Genomic DNA, 16,938 nt, shown 5'->3' with positions numbered 1-16,938 from the left:
CCTTACTTTTGTGTGGCGCTCAACCAACAAAATGCCCTAGGGCTAACCAACAAGCCTTCAGGACTATCCTTCTCCTTGGCTCCTATAATTCCCACTTGCTGTTTGAGTTACAGACCTCAACAACCTCTCAGTTTGTTGACTGAAGCCTAGGGAAGAACAACATCACTACACGTGATAAGTGATGATTGGGTATGATCTCCAAGAAACTAATCTCCCAGAGTCAGCTGAAAGGTACACTCTTCGAGATACTGTAGGCCAATTATTGGGCCTTGGTAGATATTGAGTGCATGTCCAATGGCTGTGAAATAATCTTATGACCAGAAACTCCAACATGAAGTTAACATTTTCATTTTTGCTCTCTACTTATCTTAAGGTGTTCATACTTCAGGGCAAAGTCTACGATTTCCATAAAATATATGCTAAAATACACATTCAGGAATCAAAGGCAAAGATCTTCTGATAAGTTTAATTTTAAAATAATTTAAAGTTATCTATAATTACTACACTTACTATTACGCCTTTCCCTTCCAGGAGTTATTTTTTTCTTTTCTTGCATCTGGAGTTTTGACACTGAATCTTGATGAACAAACATAGAATTTTTATCTGGTACTACAAAATGAACCACATAAAGAGATACATTTAGTCTGCTAAATGAAAAAACAAATCTATTGTGAAATCTCTATATTTGAAGTTTATAACAAGTATATAGCAATATTTTTTCTCATATTTATAAAATTATAAGTAAATCACCATAATTTAAATCTGACATGAAAATGATGAAAATAGTTTTAATGGGTGTTACAAAAGCTGTCTCATTATATCATAAATATTCTAAGGCATCAAATATATTTTCTATTGGTCTTCAGAATTCATTGATTATTTACACTGTAGGTTAATACACAGTAATAGACCAAACAATAAAAATTTGTATGCACATTATTCATTACCATATTATTCATAATTGCAAAATATTCAACACATCTAAATATTCAAGTGTAATATATTGGCTCAATAAACAAAGATATATACTGTAAATTATGATATGATATAAATACTCTACATATCACTATATATAATTCTATACATATTATGTAAAAATAATAAAGGTTTCTATAAACTAACATGGAGGGATTTCTAGAAGATAATGTTAAGTGAAAAATAATCTTAAAAACAGGATATCTAGTACGGTAACTTTTGAGTCAGAAATAACCAATCAGAAAAAAATAGAGAGAAATAGAGAAATATTAACCTTTTCAAAATGAGACACAGGTAAAATAAGCAAGAAAACACTGTAGTTGGTTATCTACAAGACAACAGGGTAGGAAAAAGGAAGGGAATACAAAGAGAACGACTGTGGCAGAAATTATATTCTTCTAAGGATATCTTTTGCATAATATTTACTTTTGGAAGTAGGTTAATGTTTTACATATTTGATATGGTTTGGACATGAGTCCCCTCCAAATCTCATGTTGAAATGTGATCCCTACGGTTGGAGGTATTGCCTGGTGGGAGGTGTTTGGGTCATGGGGGCAGATCCTTCATGAATGGCTTGGTGCTCTCTCTATGGTAATGAGTTCACATAAAATCTGGTTGTTGACAAAGATATTGGGATGTCCCCCATCTCTCTCTTGCTTCTCTTGCCATGTGACATGCTGGTTCCCCTTCCCTTCCACCATAGCTAAAAACTCCCTGAGGCCTCATCAGAAGCTGAACAGATGTTGGTACCATACCTGTAGAGCCTGCATAACCATGAGCCAAAAAAGCCTCTTTTCTTCATAAATTACCCAGCCTCAGGTATTCCTTCACAGCAATACAAAATGCATGAACACAATATTCTAAAAATAAAATTAATTCAATAAGGATAAGAAGTGGGAACTAAAACTGAAAGGAAACTAACCTACTATATGGAACAAAAAAACAAGTACTAATCCATGTATCTAATAAATACAGTATTTGAAACATACCCTCAGTCTTGGGCAAGAGTGTTGGGGGCAGACTGCAAAGAAATCATGAAATTCTTTTAATAGGTTTGTTTTTGTAGTAGTATATGCTAAGCAATTTTGTAAAAGTTTCAAAGTATTATAGGATAGAGCAACTGCATAAATCAGTTGGTGCTCTGAGAGAAAGGATTCAAAATACAAAAGAAAGGACATATACATACAAAATGAAGGAAATCAAGAACAAGCCCTGAGACACTAAAATTAAAGGTGTCCAAGAGATCTCATGATTTCTAAAATATGTGTATTCATGTACACATGCATGCATATGTGCTCATGCATGTGTATGTGTGTGTATATATAAGTAGATATATACACATAAATATATATGTCTATTCTAAGGAGTATGGGTTCAAGTTAAAATGTTGTGTGTGATCTTTCAGGCACACCCATAGACAAGTACAAAGGTTTTATCTGGCAGTTATGGAAGACAGCTTTCCATCCCACACTGGATGTAACATACAGCCAGTGCACTGTGATCTCCGTAGGGATGTGCAGGTATGGGTTCAGATCTCTCCAGGCCAACCATGCTCTTACTCATATCTGCACACCTAGCTCAGGAACCCTCCATCTGGAGTCCTTCTTGTGAGGGAGTAGAGAGCTTGACTAAGGTACTGTATTATTGAGGACTCTGGTTAGATGACCTTGCTGGGGAGCCTTGAAGACAATTTTCTTTCTTCTGAAAGTGTTCAGTACTTTTCCACTCCTGGTCCTCTCCAAATGCCACATCTATATAATGGCAAGAGCTTTTCATTTGGGGTTCCCATGGCAGTGAAATGATCCCCCATTTTTAAATGAAACATCTGCCACTCACCTGGTGCCTTTAATGGGGAAAAGTGGAATTCTGATGAAGCTGGGCCCTTTCCTGTGTAGACTCTTGCTTATGTTATCATAGTATCTGAAAAAAGGCTTAATTATTCCTTTCAGTTTGACTTGTTATATTAATTGATCAACTCAACAACTGGCAGCTCTCTCTCCGACAAAGTGGTGCAGTGAGCAGAGCTGACCAGTAAATACACTGCCTTTCTAGAAAAGAAAAGAACCCCGAGGATCCCATGGAAATTTTTTGGGAGATGTTAGAGAAATGCATGGGACACTCATGGATGATGCCAATGAATCCTTTGCAAGAGTCTGGGAGTCCCATAGAGCACTTCACCAGCCATGACAATGTGTCTCAGGAAGTATTTTGTGGGCCCTGGGAGTGCTTTTGGGGAATGCTAGTGATTGTATATATACACTTTTCAGGTCTCAGGGAGAACTAATGATCCTTCCTTTTAGCTTCCAATTCCCTGGCTGAGCTTGCTTGGTGGGTTAAATTATAAATCCAAAAGAGAGACTCTAGGAAAGCTGGGGAAGCAATCCCTACCTAGTAATACAATCTCGGAGGCAATGGCAACAAAAGTCACCAGAGACCCTGAGTTGCTGAGTTGCACCCAGTTACTAGTGTTAGCTCTAAGCATGTCTCTGACACTGAAAGATAGCCTGCGATGCAGCAAATTGTTGAGACTCATGCCTAAAATGGAAAAGAATGTAGAGCCCTTTGGAGTTACTTCACCCAGCTATCTGAAGTGATCTTAGAGACTTGGGTTTTTCACCTCCACGATGAAGAAGGAAATCTTGTTAAACTTAGTGAGAGTGTCATCTTGTGGGGTGTATCATTATAGACCCCCACTTTTAGAGTATACTATTAGCAGCCACTTTGCCTAAAGAGGAGGAGGAAGGCTGCAAGCATCCAAAACCATCTACATCCTCAGCTGGATATTATTTGGGCTTAGAAAGATTTGGTCCAACATGATAAGTTCCTTGATATTAAAAAACATAGTTGGACTATTCTTCCAACGTATATAGCTTCCCTGTTAGCCACCCCAGTGGTAGATGAGACTGTTAACAAGACTCAGTTTTTTAGGTTCATTCGTTTTACTCCTACTGGCTACTGAACTCAATTAAACCTCCTCATAAGGCCATGCTGATCAGTCTGTGATACAATCCAGATATTAAGTGATGACAAATCGGTATCAGAATTGAAAAAGTAGCTGCTGCACAGATAGCAACAACTGGCTGGCAGAAAGAGTGATGTAAAACTGGTAATCACGCACTCTCTCCAGGACCATCTGGGCAAGCACTTTCACAACAAGATCGCTGATTCCAGTTACTTAAGTGTGGGTTCTAAGGAAATTGATGGGCTCTCCCACCAAGGAACTCATGGCAAGGTAGTGAGCCATGGGGCCCTACAGGGTGGTCTGCTAGGGTCTACGAAGTAATGGATCCTGATTAATAAAGCGCTATTCCTTCTGCTCCTCCCAGTGAAGCTGGAGGTGAACTGGAGACTCCCATTCAACTCTTAACTGATGTCTCAGCTTTCAAAACTAAACAAGACTAAGGATCAGGCCAAGGTCCCTATGTCCCTATGAAGAACGGTGGTCATATAACAAGGTAAAAGTTCAATAGGGATATAGAGGAGCATTGCATTTCTTGGGCCTTTTGGATTTGGTGCACAACTGTGATCTCCATAATCCCTAACACTATGATGGGAGGGTTATGGGTTGAATTGTGCCCCTCTAAAACAAGTAAGTTGAAGTCCTAACCCTCAGTATCTCAGAATGTGATCTTATTTGGAAATAGGAACTTTACAGGGATTAATGAAAATGAGGTCATTAGAGTGGGCCCTAATTCAATATAAATGTTGTCCTTATAAAAACAGAAAATTGGAGCACCAACACACACTGGGAAAATGCCATGTGAAATTGAAGGCAGAGATTGGGGTGATGCATACAGAAGCCAAGGAATGTAAAAAATAGCAACCCACAAGGAGCTCAGGCAGAGGCATGGAATTGATTTTCCAAGAATGAACCAACAATGTCAACACCTTGATCCCAGACTTCTAGCCCACTGACTATAATTTTTGTTGTTGAAGCCACCCAATTTGTGGGTACTTTGTAATGGTAGCCCTACCACTGGGAAGTAGATCGCTGCTGTAACAAAGTATGCATGGGTCCCACTGGACCACTAAAACCTCCATTGTTATGGCCCCCACTACTGAATGTATAACAGTATAGATATATTGTTTTAGTGTATTCCTGCTTGCATTCATTCCCAAGCCCCAAAGAAAATTGCTCTAGTTAGGGCCATTTGGTGGGATATGTGGGGACCATGAATTTACCTGACTAATAGTACCTAAAGCTATTGTCTACCAAAAAAAATCCATGAACTAGGGAAGAAAAGATATAACTATTTCATTTCTGAGCTTAATAAAGCCAGTTTTCTATGGGACTAATTTTCCATTCAATAACCCCATGGGGCCTGTGTACTGGCCTTGGGTACACAGAGAGATTCAATTGATTATTGGTAGTTCATTGCATTAGTGTAGCCCTAAGCACTGGCAGTACTGACTTTGTGACTGTCACAGAGGCTACTGCCCAAGACAAAGGAACTTAATATACAACAACTGACATCTCGTATACTCTTTTCAATATCCATGTCCCTGTTCTAACCTTCTACTATATTGAAGACATCTTCCTGGTGGGCCCAGACACTACCAAACAAAAGCTGTTGCCCTGTTGACCCACATTCAGCAACACAGCTAGCCCAAGAATACAGACAAGGTACAAAGACCTAAAACCCAAGTGAATTCCAGGGTATGATCTAGAAAGGGGCATAAGGTCTTATTCCAGAGGAGACAATTGCCAAGCCTCTGGCCCACTCTATCCCAACAAATATAAAGAAGTCCCAGGGACTACTGGGACTATTCAGCTACTAGTACATTCACATCACACAAGCAGAAATCTAGATGACACCCATATATTATGTTACCAGTAAGGCTGCCATTTTTGAGTGGTGTTCTGACCAACAGGATTGCCTGGAGGCTTTCCAATGGGCCATGCTGCTAACTTTACCCTGAGTCCTTGTGATCCACATTTGCCTTTGAGTTATAGGTCTCAGCAACTTCTCTGTTCACCAATTAGAGCCTACGGCAGAAAGACACTGACGCAGGACTGAGGTGTCCATTGGGTTTTTGAATTCATAATCTCCCCAAATCAGCTGAAATCTACACATTCTTCATGAGACAAATTTTGGCCTGTTATTGGACATTGGTGGATACTGAGTCTATGACTCATAGCCATGAAATAGTGTTATAAAGGTCACCAATTCTGGGCTATTTTTTAAGTTATCTTGGGGTATTTACATATTAGTTCACAGTATAAAATATCTTCTTTTTTCTTTTGGAGTCAGGGTTTCACTTTGTCACCCAGAATGGAGCACAGTTGTGTGAACACAGCTCACTATAGCCTCAACCTCCTGGGCTCAAGCTATCCTCCATTTCAGCACCCCCAAGTAGCTGGGACTATAGGCATGAGCCACTACGCATGGCTAATTTTTGCATTTTTTTGTAGACACAGGGTTTTGCCATGTTGTCCAGGCTGGTCTTGAACTCCTGAGCTCAAGCAATACACCCACTTTGGTCTCCCAACGTGCTGGGATTACACAATCATAAACCAAAATTCCTGAAGCTACTACTGAGCATTTTGGGGAGATACCGAAAAGCCTCTGGGGCACTTTTAGGTAGTGCATACAGATAATCTGCAAGAGTCTGAGGGTCATCAACTATGCCAATGGGTCTCAGAAAGTGCACTGAATGCCACAGACAGCTCTGAGAGAGTTCTAAGGGATGTTTACATAAGATTCTATATTCTTAGGGGAATCGTTATCCTTCCCTTAGCCCCCAGTTGTCTTTATTAAATTATAATTATACTTTAAGTTCTGGGATACATGTGCAGAACATGTAGGCTTGTTACATAGGTATACATGTGCCATGATGGTTTGCTGCACCCATCAACCCATCATCTACGTTAGGTATTTCTCCTAATGCTATCCCTCCCCTTGACCCCCTACCCCAACAGGCCCCAGTGTGTGATGTTCCACTCCCTGTGCCCACATGTTCTCATTGTTCAACTCCCACTTATGAGAGAGAACATGCAGTGTTTGGTTAGTTGGCTGTGTGTTAGTTGCTGTGTGTTGTTAGTTTGCTGAGAATGATGGTTTCCAGCTTCATCCATGTCCCTGCAAAGGACACGAACTCATCCTTTTTATGGCTGCATAGTATTCCACGGGGTATATGTGTCATGTTTTCTTTATCCAGTCTATCATTGATGGGCATTTGGGTTGGTTCCAAGTCTTTGCTATTGTGAATAGTGCCGCAATAAACATACGTGTGCATGTGTCTTTATAGTATAATAATTTATAATCGTTTGGGTATATACCAAGTAATGGGATTGCTGGGTCAAATGGTATTTCTAGTTCTAGATCCCTGAGGAATCGCCACACTGTCTTCCACAATGGTTGAACTAATTTACACTCCCACCAACAGTGTAAAACCATTCCTATTTCTCCACATCCTCTCCAGCATCTGATGTTTCCTGACTTTTTAATGATCACCATTCTAATTGATGTGAGATGGTATCTCATTGTGGTTTTGAATTGCATTTCTCTAATGACCAGTGATGATGAGCTTTTATTCACGTTTGTTGGCTGCATAATGTCTTCTTTTGAAAAGTGCCTGTTCATATCCTTCACCCACTTTTTGATTAGGTTGTTTGTTTTTTTCTTGTAAATTTGTTTAAGTTCCTTGTAGATTCTGGATATTAGTCCTTTGTCAGATGGATAGATTGCAAAAATTTTCTCCCATTCTATAGGTTGCCTGTTCATGCTGATGATAGTTTCTTTTGCTGTGCAGAAGCTCTTTGTTTAATTAGATCTCATTTGTCAATTTTGGCTTTTATTGCAATTGCCTTTGGTGTTTAGTCATGAAGTCTTTGCCCGTGCCTATGTCCTGAATGGTATTGCCTAGGTTTTCTTCTAGGGTTTTTATGGTTTTAGGTCTTATGTTTAAGTCTTTAATCCATCTTGAGTTAATTTTTGTATAAGATGTAAGGAAGGGGTCCAGTTTCAGTTTTCTACATATGGCTAGACACTTTTCCCAACACCATTTATTAAATAGGGAATCCTTTCTCCGTTGCTTTTGTCAGGTTTGTCAAAGATCAGATGGTTCTACATGTGTAACATTATTTCTGAGTCCTCTGTTCTGTTCCATTGGTCTATATATCTGTTTTGGTACCAGTACCATGCTGTTTTGGTTACTGTAGCCTTGTAGTATAGTTGGAAGTCAGGTAGCGTGATGCCTCCAGCTTTGTTCTTTTGGCTTCAGATTGACTTTGCTTACTGTAGCCTTGTAGTATAGTTTGAAGTCAGGTAGTGTGATGCCTCCAGCTTTGTTCTTTTTGCTTAGGATTGTCTTGACTATACGGGCTCTTTTTTTGGTTCCATATGAAATTTAAAGTAGTTTTTTCCAATTCTGTGAAGAAAGTCAATGATAGCTTGATGGGAATAGCATTGAATCTATAAATTATTTTGGGTAGTATGGCCATTTTCACGATATTGATTATTCCTATCCATGAGCATGGAATGTTCTTCCATTTGTTTATCTCTTCTCTTACTTCCTTGAGCAGTGGTTTGTAGCTTTCCTTGAAGAGGTCCTTTACATCCCTTGTAAGCTGTATTCCTAGGTATTTTATTTTCTTTGTAACAATTGTGAATGGGAGTTCATTCATGATTTGGCTCTCTGTTTGTCTATTATTGGTGTATAGGAATGCTTGTGATTTTTGCACATTAATTTTGTATCCTGGGACTTTGCTGAAGTTGCTTATCAGCTTAAGGAGATTTTGGGCTGAGGCAATGGGGTTTTCTAAATATGCAATCATGTCATCTGCAAACAGAGACAATTTGACTTCCTCTCATCCTATTTGAATATCTTTTATTTTTTTCTCTTCCCTAATTGCCCTGGCCAGAACTTCCAATACTATGTTGAATAGGAGTGGTGAGAGAGGGCATCCTTGTCGTGTGCCGGTTTTCAAAGGGAATGCTTCCAGCTGTTGCCCACTCAGTATGATATTGGCTGTAGGTTTGTCATAAATAGCTCTTATTATTTTGAGATACATCCCATCATAACCTAGTTTATTGAGTGTTTTTACCATGAATTTTCTCAAAGGCCTTTTCTGCATCTATTGAGATAATCATGTGGTTTTTGTCATTGGTTCTGTTTATGTGACTGATGACATTTATTGATTTGCGTATGTTGAACCAGCCTTGCATCCCAGGGATGAAGCTGACCTGATCGTGGTGGATAAGCTTTTTAATGTGCAGCTGGATTCTGTTTGCCAGTATTTTATTTAAAATTTTCGCATCGATGTTCATCAGGGATATTGGCCTGAATTTTTGTTGTTGTTTTTGTGTCTCTGCCAGGTTTTGGTATCAGGATGCTGCTGGTCTCATAAAATGAGTAGGGAAGATTCCCCTCTTTCTCTATTGTTTGGAATAGTTTCAGAAGAAATGGTACCAGCTCCTGATTATACCTCTGGTAGAATTTAGCTGTGAATCTGTCTGGCCCTGGGCTTTTTTTTTTTTTTTTTTTTTTTTTTTGGTTGGTAAGCTATTAATTACTGCCTCAATTTCAGAACTTCTTATTGGTCTATTCAGGGATTCAACTTCTTCCTGGTTTAGTCTTGGGAAAGGTGTATGTGTCCAGGAATTTAACCATTTCTTCTAGATTTTCTAGTTTATTTTCATAAAGGTGTTTATAGTATTCTCTGATGGTAGTTTGTATTTCTGTGGGATCAGGGGTGATATCCCCTTTATCATTTTTTATTGTGTCTATTTGATTCTTCTCTAGTTTCCTCTTTATTAGTCTGGCTCGTGGTCTATTTTGTTAAATTTTTCAAAAAAACAGCTCCTGAATTCATTGATTTTTGAAGGGTTTTTCTTGTCTCTCTCTCCTTCAGTTCTGCTCCGATCTTAGTTATTTCTTGCCTTCTGCTAGCTTTTGAATTTGCTCATCCTTCTGTAGTTAATTGTGATGTTAGGGTACGGATTTTAGGTCTTTCCCACTTTCTCATGTGGGCATTTAGTGCTATAAATTTATCTCTACACACTGCTTTAAATGTGTTCCAGAGATTCTTGTACATTGTGTCTTTGTTCTCACTGGTTTCAAAGAATTATTTATTTCTGCCTTCATTTCATTATTTACCCAGTAGTCATTCAGGAGCAGGTTGTTCAGTTTCCATGTAGTTGTCTGATTTGAGTGAATTTCTTAATCCTGAGTTTTACTTTGATTGCACTGTGGTCTGAGAGATTGTTACGATTTCCATTCTTTTGCATTTGCTGAGGAGTTATAATTTGCTTCCAATTATGTGGTCAATTTTAGAATAAGTGCGATGTGGTGCTGAGAAGAGTGTATATTCTGTTGATTTGGGGTGGAGAGTTCTGTAGATGTCTATTAGGTCCACTTGGTGGAGAGCTGAGTTCAAGTCCTGAATATTCTTGTTAATTTTCTGTCTCATTGATCTAATATTGACAGTGGGATGTTAAAGTATCCCACTATTATTGTGTGGGAGTCTAAGTCTCTAAGAACTTTCTTTATGAATCTGGGTGCTCCTGTATTGGGCGCATATATATTTAGGATAGTTAGCTCTTCTTGTTGCATTGATCCCCTTGCCATTATGTAATGCTCTTCTTTGTCTTTTTTGATCTTTGTTTGTTTAAAATCTGTTTTATTAGAGACTAGGATTGCAACCCCTGGGTTTTTCTGTTTTCCATTTGCTTGGTAAATATTCCTCCATCCCATTATTTTGAGGCTATGTGTGTCTCTGCATATGAATTGGATCTCCTGAATATAGCACACCAATGGGTATTCACTCTTTATCCAATTTGCCAGTCTGTGTCTTTTAATTGGGGCATTTTCTCATTTACATTTAAGGTTAAGATTGTTATGTGTGAATTTGATCCTGTCATCATGATGTTAACTGGCTATTTTGCACATTAGTTGATGCAGTTTCTTCACAATGTCACTGGTCTTCATATTTTGGTATGTTTTTGCAGTGGCTGCTACCAGTTTTTCCTTTCCATATTTAGTGCGTCCTTCAGGAGCTCTTGTAAGGCAGGCCTGTGGTGAAAATTCTCTCTCAGCATTTGCTTGTCTGTAATGGATTTTGTTTCTCCTTTGCTTATGAAGCTTAGTTTGGCTGGATATGAAATTCTGGGTTGAAAATTCTTTAAGAATGTTGAATGTTGGCCCCCACTCCCTTCTGGTTTGTAGGGCTTCTGCAGAGAGATCTGCTGTTAGTCTGATGGGCTTCCCTTTGTGGGTAACCTGACCTTTCTCTCTGGCTGCCCTTAACATTTTTTCCTTCATTTCAACCTTGGTAAGTCTGATAATTATGTGTCTTGGGGTTGCTCTACTCGGGGAGTATCTTTGTGGTGTTCTCTGTATTTCCTGAATTTGAATATTGGCCTGTCTTGCTATTTTGGGGAAGTTCTCCTGGATAATATCCTGCAGCATGTTTTCCAACTTGGTTTCATTCTCCCTGTCTCTTTCAGGTACACCAATGAATCGTTAAGTTTGGTCTTTTCACATAGTCCCATATTTCTTAGAGGCTTTCTTAGTTCCTTTTCATCCTGTTTTCTCTAATCTTGTCTTCACGCTTTATTTCATCAAGTTGATCTTCAATCTCGGATATCCTTTCTTCCACTTGATTGATTCATCTATTGATACTTGTGTATGCTTCACAAAGTTCTTGTGCTGTGTTTTTCAGCTCCATCGGTCATTTATGTTCTTCTCTAAACTGGTTATTCTAGTTAGCAGTTCCTGTGACATTTTACCAAGGTTCTTAGCTTCCTTGCATTGGGTTAGAACATGCTCCTTTAGCTCAGAGGAGTTTGTTATTACCCACCTCCTGAAGCCTACTTCTGTCAGCTTGTCAAACTCATTCTCTCTCCTGTTTTATTCCCTTGCTGATGAGGTGTTGTGATCCTTTGGAGGAGAAGAGGCATTCTGGCATTTGGAATTTTCAGCCTTTTTGTGCTGGTTTTTACTCATCTTCATGGATTTATCTACCTTTGGTCTTTGATGTTGGTGACCCTTGGATGGGGTTTTTGCATGGGTTTCCTTTTTGTTGATGTTGATACTATTGCTTTCTGTTTGTTAGTTTTCCTTCTAACAGTCCGGCCCCTCTTCTGCAGGTCTGCTGGAATTTGCTGGAGGTCCACTCCATACCCTGTTTGCCTGGGTATCACCAGCGGAGGCTGCAGAACAGTAAAGATTGCTGCCTGCTCTTTCCTCTGGAAGCTTTGTCCCAGAGGGGCACCGGCCAGATGCCAGCTGGAGCTCTCCTGTATGAGGTGTCTGTTGACCCCTGCTGGGAGGTGTCTCCCAATCAGGAGGCACTGGGGTCAGGGACCCACTTGAGGAGGCAGTCTGTCCCTTAGCAGAGCTTGAGCACTGTGTGGGAGATCTGCTGCTCTCTTCAAAGGCAGCAGTCAGGAACATTTAAGTTTGCTGAAGCAGCGCCCACAGCCACCCCTTCCCCCAGATGCTCTGTCCCAGGGAGATGGGAGTTTTATCTATAAGCCCCTGGCTGGGGCTACTGCCTTTCTTTCAGAGATGCCCTGCCCAGAGAGGAGGAATCTAGAAAGGCAGCCTGGCTACAGTGGCTTTGCTGCGCCTTGGTGGGTTCTGCACCGAATTTGAACTTCCCGGCAGCTTTGTTTACACTGTGAGGGGAAAACCACCTACTCAAGCCTCAGTAATGGCGACGCCCCTCCCCCCACCAAGCTTGAGCATCCCAGGTTGACTTCAGACTGCTGGCTGCGAGAATTTCAAGCCAGTGGATCTTAGCTGGGCTCTGTGAGGGTGGGATCCACTGAGGAAGACCACTCAGCTCCCTGGCTTCAGCCCCCTTTCCAGGGGAGCGAACGGTTCTGTCTCACTGGCATTCCATGTGCCATTGGGTTATGAAAAAAACTCCTGCAACTAGCTTGGTGTCTGCCCAAACAGCTGCCCAGTTTTGTGCTTGAAACCTAGGGCCCTGGTGGTGTAGGCACCCAAAGGAATCTCCTGGTCTGCGTGATGCAAAGACTGTGGGAAAAGCATAGTATCTGGGCCAGATGGCACTGTCCCTCATGGCACAGTCCCTCACGGCTTCCCTTGGCTAGGGGAAGGAGTTCCCTGACCCCTTGCACTTCCTGGGTGAGGCAATGCCCCACCCTGCTTCTGCTCGCCCTCCTTGAGCTGCACCCACTTTCTAACCAGTCCCAATGAGATGAACCGAGTACCTCAGTTGGAAATGCAGAAATCACCCACCTTCTGCATTGGTATCACTGGGAGCTGCAGACTGGAGCTGTTCCTATTTGGCCATCTTGCCTGGGAATATAGCCCCCAGTTTTCTAACCAAACTCCCACAGTGGTTCAAATTAGAGAACCAACAAAGGGCTTCTTACAGTATCCTGGCCAGCCACCCTGATAGTCCCTTGGTTGCACAGTGAGAGTGAAAACAACAGATGATAAGATTGTTGACCAGACTCAGATTTCTAGATTCAGTTATTTCAATTCTGCTGGTTATCAAACCTCCTCCTAAGGTCATGTCAATCAGATATAGTCCAGATATTAACTGGCAAATCTTGAGCATGGAAAATGTGGCTGCTGCCCAGAGAGCAAACACTGGCCAATGGAAAGAGTGGCAAAAAAATGGCAATCATGTGCCCTCTGCTGCTCAATCCAGGCAATGGCCTTCTAGAGGAGATCTATGAGATTGGTCACCAAACAACAGGGTCTCAAAGGAGTAGGATTGATGGGCCCCCCAACAGATAGTGAGCCATGGTGGTCCCACCAGGCACTAACGTCCATATGGTGATGTCCACTATGAACAGTATGAGTGCTATTTTCTCTAACCCTCTCAGTGAATCTTGAGACTTGAGTAGTTTGCTTCCTTGATGAAAGAAGTAATCTTATGAAATTTAGAGTGACACATTGTGGGATCTAACATACAGACCCTTCCTACTTTTACCCAGATCTCTCATCTTTCACAAATAAGCATGACTAGGGGTTAGTACAAGGTCCCTAGGTCCCCAGTGGGGAACTGAGGACCTACACCTAGGACAAAGTTTGAAGTGGGGGTGGGAAAAAATGACATTTCTTGGGCCTTTTGGATACTGGTCAACAAATTACTGTGATCCTCACAATCCCTGACATGAGGACGAGGAGGAAACAAATAATTCTTTCTAGTTTTTAATCTGAGGTCACCACAAACAGGACCTCTTTCTAAACCAACTATGGGGTAGATCCCTTTGGGCCACTATAAACCCCTATTGTCATGGTCTCTACTACTGAATATATTACTAGTTAAATATATTTTCTATATGAACCAACACTAGCATTTACACCCACCTCCTGATGGGATTTGCTGCAGTCCAGGTATTTTGTGGGATATGTGGAAGATCATGACCTACCAAACTACTGGCACCTAGTACCAATGTCTACCAAAACCAGTATTAACACTCTGGGGATAAAAAAGGGAATAATTTCCCTCATCGCCGAGCTTTAAGAAGCCAACTATCTGTACACTATTTCTGTATTCAATAGACCCATCTGGCCTATGTGAAAGACCTCAGGTGCCTAAACTCTGTACTGATAAGGGTTCTAAAAAGCATAAGTGCTACCTTTGGCACCAATGGTAACCTGACATTGTGACAGTTATAGAGGCTGTTGTCCAGGATGAAGGAACTTGGTATGTACCAATTGACATAGCAAATGTCCTTTCAGCATTCCTCTCCAAGAGGATGATCAGGATTAGTTAGAATTATGTAGGATAGGTTACAATAAACCACTAATATCTTTCCACAAGGCTTCCAAAATTCCCCAACTATCTGTAATCAATGCATAGGTTATGACCTGGACAAAGTTCCACTCCTGGAAGAAGCATTAACTTTCCGCACTGTTTATGAAATCATCCTAGTGAGCTCAGACAAGGACACTACCCAAAAGGAACCAGATGCTCTGTTCACCCACGTGCAGCATGTACTGTGCCATTATCATTGGACAAGGCACAAGGACCTAAAACCCAAGTGAAATTCCTGGGTGTAATCTGTAAAGACTATGGTGTAATCTGTAAAGGCTATGGTGTTCCATTCCAGAGATGATGATTGTCAATGCTTTTGGCCAGCTCTGACTCGAAAAGTAAAAATAATGTGAGCAATAAGTGGGACCATTCATCTGCTGCCATGCTCACATTCAAGCCACAGAGATCAGACAGCATCCTCTATCAGGTTACCATAAAGACCACTACCTTTGAATGGGGCCTTGACCAGCATGATACCCTGGAAATCCTTCTACTGGCCACCCTGGCTGCCCTTGTACCTCTCTGATTTCCATTTGTTGCTTCAGTTACAGATCTCGGCAATACTTCTGCCTACTGGTTGGGACTACAACAGATCAGAGGTGCCCATAAATGGCCAACAGCAGATGAGAGGTACCCATCTTTTGTGAGACAATTATTGGCTTATTATTGTCCTGAGATGGATACTGAGAGCATAAATTAAGTTGTGTAATAATATTACAACAAGAAATTCTAACCAAAACATATCATTATCTTTGTTTTCTTTCTTGAGTTATGTTAGAGTATTTACAGAGTATAAATTATCAATAAAATATATGTTCTCAAATACATAAGTATGAACCAAAGAAAAAAGTTCTTTTGAGATTTATTTAAAATAATATAAATAGCTATCATCATTATACTTACTGCTACGTCCTTCTCCTTCAGAAGTTTCTTGAATCTCTAATTGCACTTGGATTTTTGACACTGAATCTTGATGTTTAAGCATAGGATTTTCACCTGATTCTTCATCATGAGCTATGTTAAGAGAGAAATTTAGTCCCTTACTAGAAAAACAAATCTACTATGAAATCCTAGAGTTCAAATTTATAACAAGTGGAAGCAACATTTTCTTTCATCTTACAAAGTTATAAGTAAACTACCTTAATGCTAGCTCTGACATGAAAATGGTGAGAAAAGTTTCAATGTATGTTGAAGATGTATTATTATTTCATAAATATTCCTAGATATTAAATGTGTTTTATATTAGTCTCTACTTTCCTTAAGTTATTTATACTTTAGGTTAATACATAATCATAGACCAAACAATGAAAATGCATATGCTCAAGGTCATTCATTACAGCATTATTTGTAATTGCAAAGTATTCAAAACCATTGAGATTTTTAAGCACAGGAGACTGGTTGAATGAACAAATATATATACACACACACACAGTTATATGTATATATATACACACATGCATATATACATGTATATGTATGTATATATATATATTTATATATATATACACACACACCAGAAACAATGGTATAATATCAATTATGGTATATAATTATGTGTATCTATGTGTGGATGAATATATATGGTTTATGATATGGTACACATGGCTGTACATACAGTGAGAAGTTACCCTCCCATCTATGCTGATACATCCTACCTTAGCCCAATGTCTTTTTGTGGGAAAATGTAACATTAATGGAGTCAGTGACCTTCCATGTTTACACTCTTGCTTATGTTGTTGCAGTAAGTGAATAAAGGCTTAATTGTTACCTTCAATCTCGCTTGCTCTCTTAATTGACCACCTTCACACTTGGCAGCTCCCCTGGTAACAAATGGCTGTGAGCAGGGTGGTCAATTAAGCACAATGCCTTTCTGGAAAAGCAAAAAACATGCAGATCCCCAGGGCATTTGTGGGAGATGCTAGAGTTGAGACCTCTTGGGGGATACTAGTGGATCATTTGCAAGAGTCTGACTGTCCCATGGTGCACTCTGCCAGCCCTATCAGTGGGTCTTAGAAAGTGCTGTCCAACACCATGGGGCACTCTCAGAGAGTGCTAGCAGATTGTTTACATAAGCTTTTTGGTTCCGAGGGACACCAGTGGTCCTCCTCTTTAGGCCTAGACTCTCAGGCAAAGATGCCTGGTGGGGCAAATTAGAGATCCAACAGACGGCCTCTGAGAAAGCTAGAGAAGCAATTCCTTGGCCACTGCTATTGTCCCCT

General features: G+C 40.3%; 1 protein-coding gene across 31 annotated transcripts in view; it reads right to left on the bottom strand.

Moving 5' to 3' along the window:
• Positions 1-16,938, bottom strand: part of CCDC7 (coiled-coil domain containing 7) — a 411,675-nt gene that overhangs the window by 136,898 nt on the left and 257,839 nt on the right. For 30 of the 31 annotated variants that reach the window (XM_063781580.1, XM_063781581.1, XM_063781579.1 and 27 more), the window contains 2 exons: positions 15,623-15,733; positions 511-609 (listed from right to left, as the gene is read on the bottom strand). In XM_063781580.1, the coding sequence (XP_063637650.1) occupies positions 511-609; positions 15,623-15,733 (210 nt within the window). The remainder of the gene's footprint in view (positions 1-510; positions 610-15,622; positions 15,734-16,938) is intronic. The other variant, XM_054660971.2, reaches the window with a different exon arrangement.

This window comes from Pan troglodytes, chromosome 8, assembly GCF_028858775.2.
Source record: "Pan troglodytes isolate AG18354 chromosome 8, NHGRI_mPanTro3-v2.0_pri, whole genome shotgun sequence".
In the NCBI taxonomy this organism is placed as follows: domain Eukaryota; kingdom Metazoa; phylum Chordata; class Mammalia; order Primates; family Hominidae; genus Pan; species Pan troglodytes.
This window is presented reverse-complemented; position numbering and strand designations above follow the sequence as displayed.